The 15,810-nt window shown below is 47.6% G+C and overlaps 1 protein-coding gene across 1 annotated transcript in view; it reads right to left on the bottom strand.

Moving 5' to 3' along the window:
- The window catches only part of tanc2b (tetratricopeptide repeat, ankyrin repeat and coiled-coil containing 2b), a gene marked incomplete at its 5' end in the record, with an annotated part of 109,220 nt that overhangs the window by 20,272 nt on the left and 73,138 nt on the right, over positions 1-15,810 (bottom strand). The window contains 6 exons of the mRNA XM_080021747.1: positions 1,041-1,165; positions 1,862-2,143; positions 2,943-2,981; positions 8,057-8,188; positions 13,352-13,600; positions 14,161-14,344. Coding sequence (XP_079877873.1) covers positions 1,041-1,165; positions 1,862-2,143; positions 2,943-2,981; positions 8,057-8,188; positions 13,352-13,600; positions 14,161-14,344 — 1,011 coding nt within the window. The remainder of the gene's footprint in view (positions 1-1,040; positions 1,166-1,861; positions 2,144-2,942; positions 2,982-8,056; positions 8,189-13,351; positions 13,601-14,160; positions 14,345-15,810) is intronic.

The raw sequence follows: 15,810 nt of genomic DNA, 5'->3' as shown, positions 1-15,810 counted from the left end.
CCGGTGCGGGGTGGTTTTGGGGGGTTCAGAGGGGGTTCGGCACAGAGCCAACGTCACGGCCCTTGACGCTTCTTTGCGGAATACAAAAAAATAAGGGGAAGTGAAGTTTAGGAAATATCCTTGTGACATGCAAATCATTTTTGGTCACAATGGACATTAAAACAAAAGGAGGAAGGGAGCAAACTCAATTATTAATGCACAGGTCTAACAAGATCTAATAGCATGGCTGGGAAATTGCTTTCTGCAGGTATAAATATTTCATGAGGCTCCCTGGCAGTTGTTTTTTCTTTTTCAAACACATCTGCATAATGCATCAGGCTGGGACTGGGGATACAGATGGCTAAGCAGTGGGGGAGGGGGGGCGGGGGGGCAGGTTGAGGTGGCGCGGCACAGGAGAAGGAACAAGAAAAAAAAAAAGAGGAGCTTAAGTGAAACTCTTTACCACATCATATAACCTTACACGTCAAACAGGTTAAACATGGTTAAATACTCCAAACCAACAGTGACACGGGGGGGGGGGGGGGGGGGCACTCTAAATGTAAACAACTCCAACAAGCCGTGACCAGATCTGAAGTTTACCACCTCAGAGACGAGCCTCGGTTTTGTCGCTAACGTCAGAGAGAGGTGCGAAAATACGTATTTACGGGATATCTGTGGAACCGTGCCACTACATGATAATTCCTGAAACGGAATGAGAACCGTGCAATCGTAGCTTGCGTACAAATAGTTTTATGAAGAACATATTGTAGGTAATTCTACGGTTGTGATTTTGTGAATAGGAAAAAAAAAAACAGCCATAAGAGCAGTCATCATGCTCATGCTTAATATTTTTTTAATTATTTTTGATGAAATCATTATTTATCTTCATATGAGTCAAAGCTATCCTGAATAGTCGAGCACACCTTTTTCTTTTTGTACCACACCTTGGTGGTAGAAAATGCTCAGATCCAGTTTCTTGCTCTAAACTTAGACAGAATACACTGTATATAAATAGATACACAAGTGCGCCTGCATGAACCAGGAGGATGTTTGTGCTGTACCTGAGATGCCAGCCTCCTCATCGCCTCCTCCTGACGTCGCCTCATCTCGGGGGTCCCTGGACAGCTGCCTCCCCCCAGGGTGCCGTGGGAGGGCTGGGGCTGGGTGAGCGGAAGCCCCTCCCCATCTAAACATAGCACCATGGCACACTCAGCGATAGCTCTAATGTGTCTCATTAACGCCTGCAGGAAAAGCACTGCATGTACAAGTACTCTGACAGAAAATAAATTGATATGATATTAGAAGTTCAAAATTCGTAGTTAAAATAGTTGTGAGTTGGGAGGCAGGATTTCTCATTGCCCAAAGTTGTTTTCTTCTTTTTGTGGGAAAAATCAATGTAAGTCTATTAACATTTAATTAAATGACCCCTTCCACCCTGTACAGCTATCTGTAAAATCAGGCATGGTTCAAATTAACCAGCGGCACGGACCTATTTCCTGTTTGGTTGATAATTAGGGACAAAGACCGCTATTAACTATAAAAAAGTATTAAAACATGATTACTATTAATGATGAAAGAAAGAAAATGTGGCAGATTTTTAGATTTTCCAAGGTGTCGTCGTTATGTTTTATAAATTGCTAAACAAGGTAAAAAAAATGTCATGTTATTCCAAAACAGGAAAAAAAATATTAGCTATATCAGATCTAGGAAACACCCAGCAGACAACATCATGGTGACTGGGGCGCTGTAATAGGCCTGTGTGCCGGAGGTTCCCCACCCCTGTTCTAAAGCAACATGGTACATGGAGCAGAAAGTCTCTTTATAGCCTAGACGCATGTAAACAGATATCTCTATATATAAATACACAAGGAGCGGCGCCTACGTTTGGGCGAGGCCTGCGGGCTGTCGGAGGCGATCTGCCTCATGCGGGTGCCGTGGCAGCTGAGCGCCACCAGGCGGGAGATGATGGCCGTCTTGCCGAAGCCAATGTTGCCCACCACGACCACGCCGCGGTTGGTGCTGGCATTGGAGCTGTTGAGCTGCACGTCGATCTCCTGGAAGAGCCAGTCGCGCCCGGTGAAGACCGAGTCCATGGTGATGCTGGGCACCTCGAACAGCAGCGGCTTGAGGGCGATGTCTTGAGGCCGATAGGGCGCGAAACGCACTGCTGTGTCAGAGGAGGCAGGAAGTTGGCAATCTGCAGGATATTATGGCTGCCTAGTGTTTTTGCGTTATCTGCCCTCCGATGGAAGAGGTCAAAACTTGCCTCTTCTTGAGCGATAAATGGTCGTTGAGATGGAGATAATCACAGGCCCAGACATTAATGTATACACACAGTATATACGATTAAGCTCATGTGCATGTATGTGCATTGCCACAGACCTTTACATGAATACATAAACAAAACAATATATTTTTGGATTGCCAGGGTGGCCATCGAAAAATGCGCAATTTGTGACAAATAAACACAGAAAAGTGAGCATGTTTTTTTTGTTTTTTTTTAATGCTTATGCATTCTCACAGCATTGACGTCTCATTTCTCTCACTAGGGGGAGTCATTAATCCAATATCCAAAGGAGGAAAAGTAACTCAAAAGTGGAACATGTGGAACATTAAAAACTAATGAGGCTAAAATGAATCTGCCGCAGACTTGCGAGGCTGTGTGGGGATGAAATTGCTGTGAAAATTCAGTCTGCTCCTTCTGGGTGTCTAATCTCGGGTGTTGTTTTTTTAAAGCAGTCTAAAAGCGCGTGAGAGGCGTATTGTTTCTCTCCAACATAGTGCGTCAGTTTTATAGCTGCATCTGGCCATTATGACCGATTCACAACGCTTGTTGTCTGCGAATAATCCAGCCGTTTAGCTTGCGAGTGTTTGTGTGTGTTGACTAATACACTTTAACTTGGGGAAGCAGCAGCGGGGAACATTTTGCAAGACAACAGTTGAAATTTTTTAAAAGAACTTACGTGACTGGGATTGCCAAGCATGGGTGTTATTGGCGGAAGCTGAATACACAAGTGAGAGACGGAGAGAGAAAGAAAGAGACAGAAAACCAGAGGATAGGGGAGCAGGAACGAATAGCAGTGAGGATTGGAATGAAGTATAGCAGCAGTGTGCAGTAAATCAGAGCATGAAGCAAAGTGCAGCTGAATCCAACGTAGGAAGCAGAAACAGCGTTAGTGTGCCGTGATATCTTAAAAAAAAAAAAAAACTTGAGGGAACCACCAGAACCATTGTCAATGATGAACTGAAATCCTATGAATTACAAACGCGTTTGCGTGAACGTTTGCTTTAGGAGGGACAAAATAACTCCGGAAAGGCTTGAACTTTTTCGGATGCTGTAATTGGTTCAGTGCACCAGGCAAGATCAAATCTCCAGGAAAGTAATTGAATCCAGTTTAAGTCGTAATTCGATCCCCTTTTGGAGTCCAGCCTCATCTCTCCCTCGTCTTCTGTGTATAATGCACACACAATACTCATGTTCAGAGTACACTAGAAGACACAATCAACCAATTTGACTTTGAAAAACGGAATTTTCATATTTTGACTTTTGAGTTTTTTTTACTGATGGGATCTTATCAAAGCGTTACGGTGCGCTCACCTCCCCAAATAGAACCAGCCTGTGTAGTGCTTAAGAATCCAACCCAGCATATCAGTGAGGGACAGAGTGTGAATGGTTGACACATGAGACGAGTTGGAGTGATGCAGGCACGTAGTCTATGTATGCTTCTGCACATACTGGCGACTGGAAACCTCAAATGAAAATGTCTGTGTGTTGGTATGGCTAAATGTTTTGGCCGCCTCTTTTACTTCCTAAATGTCGTCGCCGAATGTTTACGAGCTGCACTTAAAAAGAATAGAATGATGAAAAAAAAACAAAAAAAAAAAAACAGGGTGTGTGTTGCATAACAAACCTCCTCTGTGCTGCTCTTGAGGTTAGTGTGCTGATTAAGGAGACTGCGACATAATGAGCTCATATTGGTCCTAACACTCCTGCTTCGTGTTCAAAATCCTAGTGTAAGCGGGATTTCTGCCTTACCTGCAAGGCTAATCAGAATATCCGAATGGAAAATGGGACGATTACCGTAGAAAATATATACTTATTTAGCCTAATATGTGTAATCAGCAGAAAAGGCAGAGAGCAGACATCCGTGGAATTGAGTGAACAGCTACACTTAGTTCAGTTTGAGTATGCGTCAAATGCTGTATTTCATTGCCCCGAGCACAATGCAATGGAATACCTTCTGCAGCCAATATAATAAATTCCATTTCATCCTTGGTCAGATTATTTTAGTGCTTACTCAACAAACAACCATAAAAAAACTAAATAAAACACAAGAACTGATGAGCACTTTGGTCACCGTTATTCTAAAACTGATGAAAGATTCTAAGCACTGCAACCACTGCCAAAACAGTGCAATAATGTTCCTACTGCAACACTGGTAATGGGATGAGCAAAGAAATCTTCCAATTTTGGCATTTATGAGGCTATAAGGGTACAAGGGCTCTAAGTACGAGCTAAATACTCATAGCCATGCCGTGTTTTTAAGTGGTGTTAATCCAATTACCTTGGGGGGAGAATGAATGCCAACAGTTGCCGCAAAGCTCATTCTCAGTCTCCTTGCGAATTACTGAACATGCCCTCCGCTCCGCAACCAAATGTCAGAAACCATGAAACAGTGTCGCCCGCATTTAGCCCGAGAACAATAACCGCGTGCCTCGCATGCCGGATTCCAGCGGCGGCCATGTTGTGAGCCGGTGAGGATGAGCGTGGGAGGATGTGCGCGGATCGAAATTTTGTCTTTTGAGTATTTGGTGATTCTCCGTATGCGTGTGTCAACGGTGAGAACATCGAAACAGGAAAAACGAAAAAACACCGGTTGCCATTTCAGGAGCCGTCCCAGTCATGTAGGAGCGAGGAGGAGCGTCTTAAAGCAGCCGTCATCGCAGAGTTGGAAGTCAGGTACATTAAGTATCCGACCAGGGAGCGTTGTTGGAAAAAGGAAGGCTTGTTTGTAGAGTTATTACATTATAACAATAGAGTTAGGCAGAAAGTGCTGGCCACGTCTATCGGCCGCATGACCGTTGTGCTGGATGCAGCTTTAATGATGCCCAGGAACACCAGCTCTTCCATTCCATTCTCCTCAGGCAAGGAGTGAGGCAGGGGGAGCAGCAGAAGCAGCATTTTGGGACATATGTGCGCACGCGTGTGTGTGTGTGTGTGTGTGTGTGTGTGTGTGTGTGTGTGTGTGTGTGTGTGTGTGTGTGTGTGTTCGCGTGAGTGTTTGAGGGGAAGCAGTTATACATAACCCTGCTCATGGCCCTCACAGCCCTTCCCCCTCCGGCAAGGTTGAGCAAGGTATCAGCCCTCCGCCCCTCCACCTCCCCGCCAGACGGAGCGAGATAGAGAGAAACAGAGAGAGAGAGAGAGAGAGAGAGAGAGAGAGGGCGAGAGAGAGAGAGAGAGAGAGAGAGAGAGAGAGACTCAGACGCCTTTTAATTATTCACCAGGTGAGGATGACTCACACTTTTTCAAGGCCTTAAAGAAGGAGAGGAGAGGAGAGGAGAGCCGGAGGAGAGGGAGCCAAATGGAATAAACTAAAGGGAGGACGGGAAGAAGGAAGGAGAGATGGAGGAGGGATGAGAGAAGAGAGGAGAAGAAACCGTGTGTATTGGGGGGCAGGGGAATGTGGCCCGGGTTTATCTTTGGGTCTTTGTGTGCCTGATGACTGTGTGTGTGTGTGTGTGTGTGTGTGTGTGTGTGTGTGTGTGTGTGTGAGAGAGAGAGAGAGAGAGAGCGGGCGTGTAGGCAGGATTGACCGCCAAGTATTAGCTCCAAAATAATGAATTGACTTCATTTTAGCCATGCAATAGAGAATGGTCCTAGAGCCCAAAAAAGGGTCTCATGTGATGAAATGTTTTAAATTCCAGTTCACCTTCAATCCAATCCATCCATCAATTATCTCTGGGTGATGAAGAGGGAAATAGTGGTTCCCTACTTAGGGTAGAGATTCATGTTAGGCCTCAGGTCGGAAGGCAAAAAGAGAGACACTACACACTGCACACATTTTGGATATTGGTTCAATACCGGTTCAAAATATAGAATAGAATTCAATAGAAAAAATATCCCCCATACAAAAATCTGACACCAGGAGCATTGGACCCAGAGAAGCATGGCAGATGGCTCTAATGGAGAGAAATGGATGAAACATTCTCATTATCATTCTGCTCTAAAGGCCCCAAATGAAACAAGTCAATACAGTTCAGGGAAAGTATTGGACTGGGTAGTTAATCTGTATCGGCTGGTATGGATGGTGAGGGCTCGGGATCAGTACGGACAGCGAAAATGTGGTATCAGCGCCTCCCTCCCCTCAGGTAGAGGGCCTTAAATGCTTCCTATGTAATCATCCAGTGGCCATTGAAAACCCAATTGGGGGCTCGTGTCTAGAAGCCTCTGCATTTGTTGGGGATCAGGGTGGGGTGATCGGTACAGAGATTGTGAGGAGAAAGAGAAAGCATTGAGAGAGAGAGAGAGAGAGAGAGAGAGAGAGAGAGAGAGAGAGAGAGAAATCAACCAAAGTAAGAGAGAGAGAAGGGGGCAGAAAATCATAGAAACAGAGAAAGAGGAAAAATGCAGAAGAAGGAGGAGAGAAAAAAAAGAAGACGTAGAAGAAGGGAGAAATAGAAGTATGTGCGTATGTATGTGCGTGAATAGATGAGGTGGGTGGTATAGTTCTGCAGGCAGGCAGGAGGTCCATTACTGTCTGAGTCACTCTCCCTTCCATAGCAGCACTGCTACCCCAGACCCTTGGCAGCGGCGGCAGCGGCAGCAAAAAGGAGCCGAGACCAAAAAAATATATAAAAATGGAGGAACCAGAGAAGCGAGTTGAAGCACCAGCCAGCCAGCGGCTGCTGCAGAGCTAAGCTTCGACAGTATGTTTGGCAGTATATATCTTTGAGCGATCAATGTGTTTGGGTTTTATTCTTTCCCCCTTTGTGCCATGTGAGAGCAACTCGGTCTATATGAGCAAACCCTGCTTACTTAATCATCTGCCCCCCCCCCCCTTCAATCAATCAATAAATCCTCGTCCTCCTCGCTTAGGGTTATCATATTTTTTTAGGAAAAGCGCTGCTGCGCTAATTTGCTCCACCGAGTTTCCCCAAGTTGATCTTTTCTTCTTCCCGAGTTTCTCCTCCTGTCGACTTTTCTCTCATTTTCGATCGCTCCCACTGAGACGGCAGGAGAGGGGCACTCGGGGGCAGGGGGGCGGGGGCGCTCTGACACTGATCCGAGGAGGCAGGAAGCATGCTAGGATGCAGTCGGGCGCTTTGTAAACACACTCGGCTGCCTTTTTGGGGGGGGGGGGGGGGGGGGGGGGGGGTGTCGGACAAGATGGCCTGGCACTAATAGTGTAGCTGTGAGAGGCGTCACCCCCACCCCCACCATCCCCATCCCTCCATCTTGCTCCTCTGTTTCTCCTGCCAAACCCCACTGCTCTCTCCCTCACCTCTACCGTTCCCAGTGTGCGTCTCTCGCTCGCTCGCTCACTCTGTTTGTCTGCAGCTCGGCCACCCCGGGCCAAGGGGAATCCCGCAGCAGTTCAGCAGAGCACACTCTTCGGCAGCTGAGTGGGAACTTAACAAGTTTTTCAAACTCACAGGGACGCACATTTGTGTCCGCTCGGGTGGCAGAGCGCGGCAATTACGGCGCTCATTAGTGGCTAAGAGAACGGGGAAGACGGGTGAACGGGATATGCAATGTTGTGACACATTATGCCTTTTGACCCGCTGGACCGGCAGAGGAGATCTGCATTTCCAGTCATGGACGCGCTGTGTGTGTGTGTGTGTGTGTTACAAGTGGAGATGTGCAGCGAGGCGCATACAAATTGGACATTTAACGCTCAGGCAGTTTTTTAACCTGACAGTGACACAGACAAACTAAGTTTTGTTTTGTCCTCCCACGCCTTCTCCCCCTCTCCCTCTCCCTCTCCCTCTCCCGCTCTCTCTCTCTCACACACACAACAGCATTAGAAATTAAGAGCAGGGAACGTCCTGCGTGTCTCTCCGGCCTACTCCTTACCTCTCAGGTCCTGCCCGGAGCGCCCCGGTCCACAGGTGGTGCTCTGCCGGGGCATACGCAGCGAGGTGCGCAGCGGGGTGTGCCTCTGCTCATCGAGGTAGGCCAGGTCCTCGAGGTGAGCCGAACTGGTGGCTGCAGGTGGGCCGTTTTGCGGAGGTTGCGAGAGAGACAAACAAACATGAGGGCACATGAAGAGGCGGAAGGAAAAGGGGAAGAAGGAGAACAAGACGACCTTGTTAGTGTGGATACTTGGAGGACACACACACACACACACACACACACACAGACACACACACACACACACACACACACACACACACACATAAAAGCCAGCACAAAGCCAGTGTCGGGCAACACTTCACAAACTTGCTAACTCCTCCCGTGAGGGAGTGGGGCAGCCCCTTATGCCCCCCCTTTATAGAAACACCCCTCCCAACGTCTGTCACGCGGCGAGGAGGCAGATGCCAGCCGGCCCCTCTCAGGATTAATTAGCTCAGCCAGACAAATGTGTTATTCATGGAGAGACAGCGGCGTGTGACATTGGCTGTGGCATGTTCATGCCGAGTTGCATCTTCAGGCCGGGGGTGGGGGGGTGGGGGGGGCAGTCAGCCGGGCAAACAAACACACAAACAAACAAACAAACAAACAAACAAACAATAAATAAATAAACAAATAAATGGAGGAATGAGCCTCATTCGCCTTCACACCTGAAACCCCCCCAACACAGCCACCGCGTTTGAGGAAAGAGTATGACACGACAGAAAAGGAGACTTTGAGGGCCCATATCCTCCAGGAAAGGATTAGGGGACTTAACCCTCCGGAGGTCAGAGGCTCCCTGATGTGCCGGGGCAGAGTGGGACGGAGCAGGTCGGGCCCCCGCCCCCCGGTCGGGACATCAAGGAGAAGTAGCCTTGCCGATCAAGGCAGAGGTGATAAAAAGGGCTCAACTGAAAAGTGGGCACCGTTAAAGCTCTGCTAATGCAGTCCTGATGGGCGAACCGAGGTGTGCGGTAGAGAAGTATGAAGTATGCTACCGAGACGGGGAGGAAGCCGTGGAAGAAACTGTGGCGTAGGCCTCCGGAGGCATTCCGCTCTTACTGGAATAGCACAGCATTTGTTCTCCAGAAACATAACGGAAATGCTCAGGTGGAGGGGGAAGATTTTAATTGGATAAGATTGAATCGGCTGCACATTCAGAGGCCTTGGATCTCAATGGCGAGTGAACAACAACACAAATTGGAATTGCTTTTTCCTCGAAGACCATACCTGAATTACTGTTAGGTCCGGAGATGCAAAAACGCAATGAGGCGGGCGAGTAGAGGACGCAACTGGAAGGGCATTATTCCTCACGGCGACTTAATCTGCTTTGGTCCAAAACTCCGTTATCCCTTCAACAACTGACGCTACATGCTGACTTCACATAATTCCAATGAGGACTCGCTGGCGCGTCAATCGTGACCCCGGCTTCTCTTTTCTGGGTTCAAATCGCAGAGGTTTAAAATGCGGCCCCCCCGTCCGCGTTCCAGCCAACGTGCAACTGGTTTAAGTACGCGTGTGTGAGAGCGATGCGTGTCATGAGCGCGAGTGAGTCACCCCAGCCGTGGCACCAACAATGAGCAACATGGCTTTCCCAAAATGGAGGGAAGATGGCAGCTGGGAATGCCAAGAGAGTCTGGGCCCTGAATGGGAATAAACGGGGTGGGGGGGGGGATGGGGTGGCGGTTGTTCGGCCATGGCGCTGGTCTGAGAGTGACTACTGCCGAGTCAGTAGAGTTCTCAAATCCCACTGGAGGGAGAAATCCAAGGAGGCGGAAATGTGAAATCTCCCCACTGTGTTGGAACCTAAAGGACTCCAATCTGTGAGCTCATAATTCATATCTGCAATGCAGCAGGCGAGCGGAGCGATCTAGTTACCGAGTCTGTATTTGCCAACGCGCTTGGACGGCACGCACGGAGGCAGAGGAAAACGAGAAAGAAAAACAGAGAGAGAACAGGGAAAGTGAGCGTGAGATAAGGTGGCAGAGGGTGTGATGGATTGAAGAGCGCGTGGCCCGGTGCCGCAGAGGGTGGTGACAGAAAGTGCATCGCTCACTTCCTGTTTCGAAGATGATCGATAGCACACGGTACGCGCAGACCATCAGCCACTCAGCAAGTCACTCTCACTAGGGCTGGCTATCGTTTTCATATCTGTGATACCGGCATTGATGCTAACACTTTGCCGCGATGCCAAATCCTGATGGATACTGTGGTGAATGTCAAATAGCGCTGTCATATGTTGCTTCTCCAGTGATGTTTCCATTTTCGCTACTAAATGTATGCTCTGTGCCTATGTTTATGTCTAATTATTGATTGATTGATTGATTGATTGATTGTATTGATGACGTTTGTGGCTTTAACACGCGCTTCCTGCCCCGTTCTCCTCAAGTGGCTCTCACCACTTGCTGGGCCCCCATTATAAATAAGAATTTCTTCTCGATGCAGTGCCCGGTAAATTAAAAGTTAAAACAAACAGGGAAAAAAAAACAGCACTTCACACAGAGAAGGCACGAGAGGCCACCAGTTGTCTCGACATGGAAGTGGCAGCGGTCGCCTCTTAAAAACATCATGGATCTTCTCTCCTCATCTCCGTACTGGTATTTCAAGAACTGATATTCATTACATGAAAAAAATTTCCCGATGAGCTGAAATTTGCATTAAATTCACAAACAGAATAAAAGTGTAGACATTTCCTCTCTGTTTGGGGAGAGTTTCTCCCCAATCTATAGGCTAAGTTACATAATCTGCCGCATTATATGAGCCCTCCTACATGGAGATTTATCAGTTGTCGGAATGACGCCACGGGTCAAAACGCGATGGAACCTGCCAGAATACCGCACACACTGATCTTCATTACTCGAAGTGTGACAGGTTTCAACACTGTTTTATTCCAATTAAACATGAACCGATGACTTGACAGGCTTATTCCTTTCTTCAGGAAGAAAGCCTCTCTTATTAATGGGGTTTATCTTCATGGAATGTTGTAGTTCTCACCAACCAAACCGCAAGGAAAAAAGAGAAAACGAAAAGAACCTCCCCGCTGCACCGTGAGCGATTGAATTTTCATCACGGTTAAAAGCTCCTCTCATCAAGCGGCCAAAAATATGCACGAAAAAAAAAATGAGAGCGACGGGGGCAATAGCCAATTTTAGACGGCTCCTCCACCCCCTGCTTCCATCTCCCGCACTTCCCAACACACTGCCCCTCATTAGGTAATACACCAGCCTTCCTCCCCCACCGCCTCCTTCAAGTTTCCTGCTGTTCTCCCTCCGTCTTTGCTCACCATTCTCTCTCTCTCTCTCTCTCTCTCTCTCTCTCTCTCCCTCCCTCTCCCTCTCTCTCTACCACATCAAAGCGGGTCTCTCCATCACTCTTGGGGATAGAAACGGTTAATGCCTACGGGCTTTGATGTTCTGCTGCCGCGTGAGCCCAGCCAATCGGCACCCCTCGCTACCGCCTCCCGATCCAATCCCTACACCGTCTATCTCCCCACTCCCGTCTGTGGAGAAGAGGGAGCGAACTAACGAAACAACGGAGAAGGGGAGGAAAAACCCCGGCTCGCCTTCCTTCCTCCCTTCATCCATCTACAGTCATACCCGCAGCGCGCGCCCTGCTTGCCGTGTCCTCACGGCTAACATTAAAACCGCAGCAAATTCATCATGACCAACAACAACAACAACAAACCCGTCCCTTGCTCCATTCCTCGCTCAGTTCGGCACATTTCATTTGCTCCCTTTTTTGCACTGCATCTGCAGCTTATGTTATTTCTGTTAAGCTGCCTTCCACTTGTGCAATCTCCTCTAAAACACTGAAGGAAGAGATTGGGACTGATTCTTCCTAAAGCTTATATGGTGATGGTAGGGTAGTGTAGCTGTGTGTATCTGTGTATGTTTGGCGGGGGGGGGCACCACCACTGGGTGGGCCAGAGGCGCGGCGCACATCGGCCATATTACCATGTTTAAGCATTCTTAAACCTGTGCATATACGGTGCGTACATGCTCACACACACACACACGCACACTCACACACACACACACACACACACACACACACACACACACACACACACACACACACACACACACACACACACACACACTTCAGCCAGAGTGGGAGAAGTACATAATAGAGCTCATCTTCTCTAACAGCCACTCTGGCGAGAGAGAGAGAATAATACAATCAGGGCCCGTTTGAACCGCTTCGATGTTATATAACTGACATTTTTCCAATGTATTTACCATTACTTTTGGGAGACACTGTGAAGCAAAGCCAGAGTCTGTACAATTTGACACACGTATCAGTGAATTCCTTTTGGAAACGATCCGAATGGCACAGTTTTCCTCTGTGCCATTCTCTCCATTGTGCTCCTTCCTTCCGTATTTTTGCTGTTGTCTTTTTATAAACGGCATTGTTCTCCAGTGCATTGACCTCATAACAGATAGCTGTGGAAAGTTCAGAAAATACCACAAGGGATTGACAACCACTCCCAAACGTGTTCAAGAGATTTGGATGGACCTTTTTAAAGTGCCGCGCCAGAGCCTTGTCTTTTCTCCCTAAAATGATGAGAAATGCAGTGGAAAAAGAGACTTTGCTGTGCATTGTTCCCGTTTAAGTCTAAAGCTGTTGCAGTTACTACACGATCACTTTGCAAAATCACAAGATTCCCCAACCTTCTATTACCATCAATATGTCAAGGGAATTTTAAGACAATGTTAGAAATATTTTATAGACAGAAACAACAATTAAGTGAGTTTCTATCAGTTTGGTTGAGACAAAATAAACTATCTTCCTGAACACAAGGCCCCCCATTGGGCAGATTTAGATTGTGGATCTAGATCATCAAGAAGCAACATGGTGACTGAGAGGTGCCAGTAGGCTGTTCTGACGGCCAAACCAAAGGGGGTATTCATTTATACTGCAGTCTCGCCTACGGGTGCCGCCATGCATTCAGCAGGTCTGGGAAAAATTATGCCGGAGATACTTTACCTACAGAACTTCAGGATGTTTAACCCACTTTGGAAGTGTTGTGCAATGCAATCTAACTAAAATGTGGATCTGAATGTGGAGTTTCTTTTTAAATGTTCTATTAAGGTACTAAACACATTGTTGTATGCATGTGAGTGTGAGGATTCAGTGATAGCCATCACTGGGGAGAGGAAAGGGTTCAGGGTCAGAATGCGAGGAAGGTCAAAGGTCACATAAAGAGCCAGGCAGCGACGGACGAGCACAAGGGGCAGGGGTCGGAGGAGAAGAACTCACCAGCCACCGAGTTGGGGCGGGGCATCAGGTAGAGGGGAATAGAGTGGGCGGAGTGGGAGGACATGCTCTCCAGGGTGCGCTCTGGGATCTTGTTGAGGCTGTACGTGGAGGCGGTCATGTTCTCGTCCACGCGGTACAGGAACGAGTCCAGGCCCGACTTCTGCGACTGCCACAGCTTCAGGTTCCCCCGGGAGCCCTCGCCGTACTTGCCGCTGCGCTCCACGTTCTCAGAGTAGCTCGTCAGTGTGGCTGCGGCACACGGCGAGGACGTGCGAGACAGGCGGGGTAGATGGGCGCGGGGAGGGCGGGGTAAGGAGAGGGGTGTTTGAGAAATGCAGGCTTAAGTATAAAACGTGTGGTTATGGTATCAAGCCTCGCCGAGAGTAGAGCATGAAGGAGGATTCCGTCTCAGGTCGGGCGACACTATTTTGTCAATCGACTCTACTTTTCTACTCCTCTTCTCCTAGTCATCACTATCATCACAGCTCTCAGACCTTGGCGTGATTTAGATAAAGGGTCTTAGAAAGAAACTGACCTTTACAGACTTGGCTCTTGAATAATAATCTTTAATACATGGCCATTTATTTGTTGCATCATTCTTAACTTAGGCTGCTCTCAAACTGACTATTAATGATGAGCCATGCTATATAAACCTAGACCATCAGGAACAGATATCATAATAAGACGGAGGAAGTTTCTGTTCTGCAACTACTGCCAATGATGTGTGGTTCTTAAGCAATGTGTTTGGCATGTGTATATTCATCATATTTATACATTCCTACAGCACCGTTGGCGGTCGCGGGCCTCACCTATGATCCCGCTGTCCCTGCTCTCCAGAGTGGAGGTGGGGCTGGCGACAGAGCCGTAGGCGCAGTCCCTGTTGCCGGCCTGTCCGGGCATGTTGGGGGGCAAGGTGGAGCAGGGGCTCCCTGCTGGGGGGGAGGCGGTGCTGCTGGTCAGGGTGGAGCATGGGCTGATCCTCTGGTTATGGCCCTGGCAGAGACAGACATCCAAACAGAACAGGACACATTGCTTTATTCGGAGCATCGTCGTTAGGGCGGAACAACAACATTGATAATAACCTATCCTTCAAGTTCAAAATAAATACCCTGCCTCTTGCTTCCACTCCACACCTCCCTTATCCATATGCTGTACAGTATATCACAGTTCCAGTCCAGGGTAAAGTTGATGGATACAAAACACAACATACAAACTGATCTGGTTGTGTTGCTTTCATTGACCGACATAGGACAAATGCATGGATACACAAATAAGCATTGTAAAATGTGAAGGTAGTTTTGTGGAGTGTCAAAGGGTCAACTGACATCAGGTGGGGGTTAGTGGAAAGATTGTTGTTCTCCTGTTGATAGTCAACCACGCGATAACCACAGCTGACACGCTTTAACACTATTACTACCTTACAGCAGTAATCCTTACTTCTGACAGTTCTCAGAATATGCTTCAAAGCTGCAATACATTTGCAGACTTAAGAGTCTACAGGTGTTGTGACTAAAGGGCGAAACGTACTTCTCCAGAGATACTGGTGGAGGTACACATTATAGCTCCAGGCTAAACTTTAACTGCAAAGGCTCACAGAGAGGCTGGCGGGTACGTCCCCAAAAATGTAGCAGGGCATCAAAATGCCTCTGCCGTCCCCCATGTTAACTAAAGCGCTAACTGGTTGAACACATTTGCAATCTCCAACGAATAAAAAACATTACCAACCAACAGAACCACCACCTTTATTACCCTCACACACTAGTCTCTATGCTTCAGCAGAGCACCACCGGCACTGCCGTCATAACTCTCCATAAACGTAAATATCTTTACCAAGCTGCGACAATCACTAATAACGCCATTATATTTATATGGTATTTCAAAGAGGTTACAAAGTGGGCACCCTCTTTCACCAGTGATTCATCGAATTAGGCCCACTACACCTCCAGGAGGCTCAACAGTGAGTTCTGACATCCAAGAACCACCCCCTGCACATCCGACACCCTCAGCCGCCCGCTATTCTATCTATACATGAACAGGGATAATCCTTAAGCCTTAATAAACTACCGGCACCAGCACTGCACAGACATGCCCAGTGGCTACCTGTCGATCCCTAATCAACACCACCAACACAATAGCTTTAAATGGTGGTTTAATGTGCAAATCCTTCAAGTGTTTTCAACCGTTATTCAAGTGAACTTGGCATTTTTGGCATCCAATGAAATTTAAATACCGTCACTTCACTGTGACGGTATTTGAACATTTCCAGTGCATACGAGACAGGTAAGATACTGTACAGCCACTGATATGTAGGCTAATACCATAATAATAATACAAGACTGAATACTATTTAAAAAAAATAAATAAGAGTGAGTCATTAGTTGGCCGGTGGGTCATTAAGCTGATGGGAGTTCTTCACAAGAGACCCAGCGCATTAGTCCTCTCACCTGCACACATCCACG

This window comes from Zeus faber, assembly GCF_960531495.2.
Source record: "Zeus faber genome assembly, chromosome: 20".
Lineage (NCBI taxonomy): Eukaryota > Metazoa > Chordata > Actinopteri > Zeiformes > Zeidae > Zeus > Zeus faber.
This window is presented reverse-complemented; position numbering and strand designations above follow the sequence as displayed.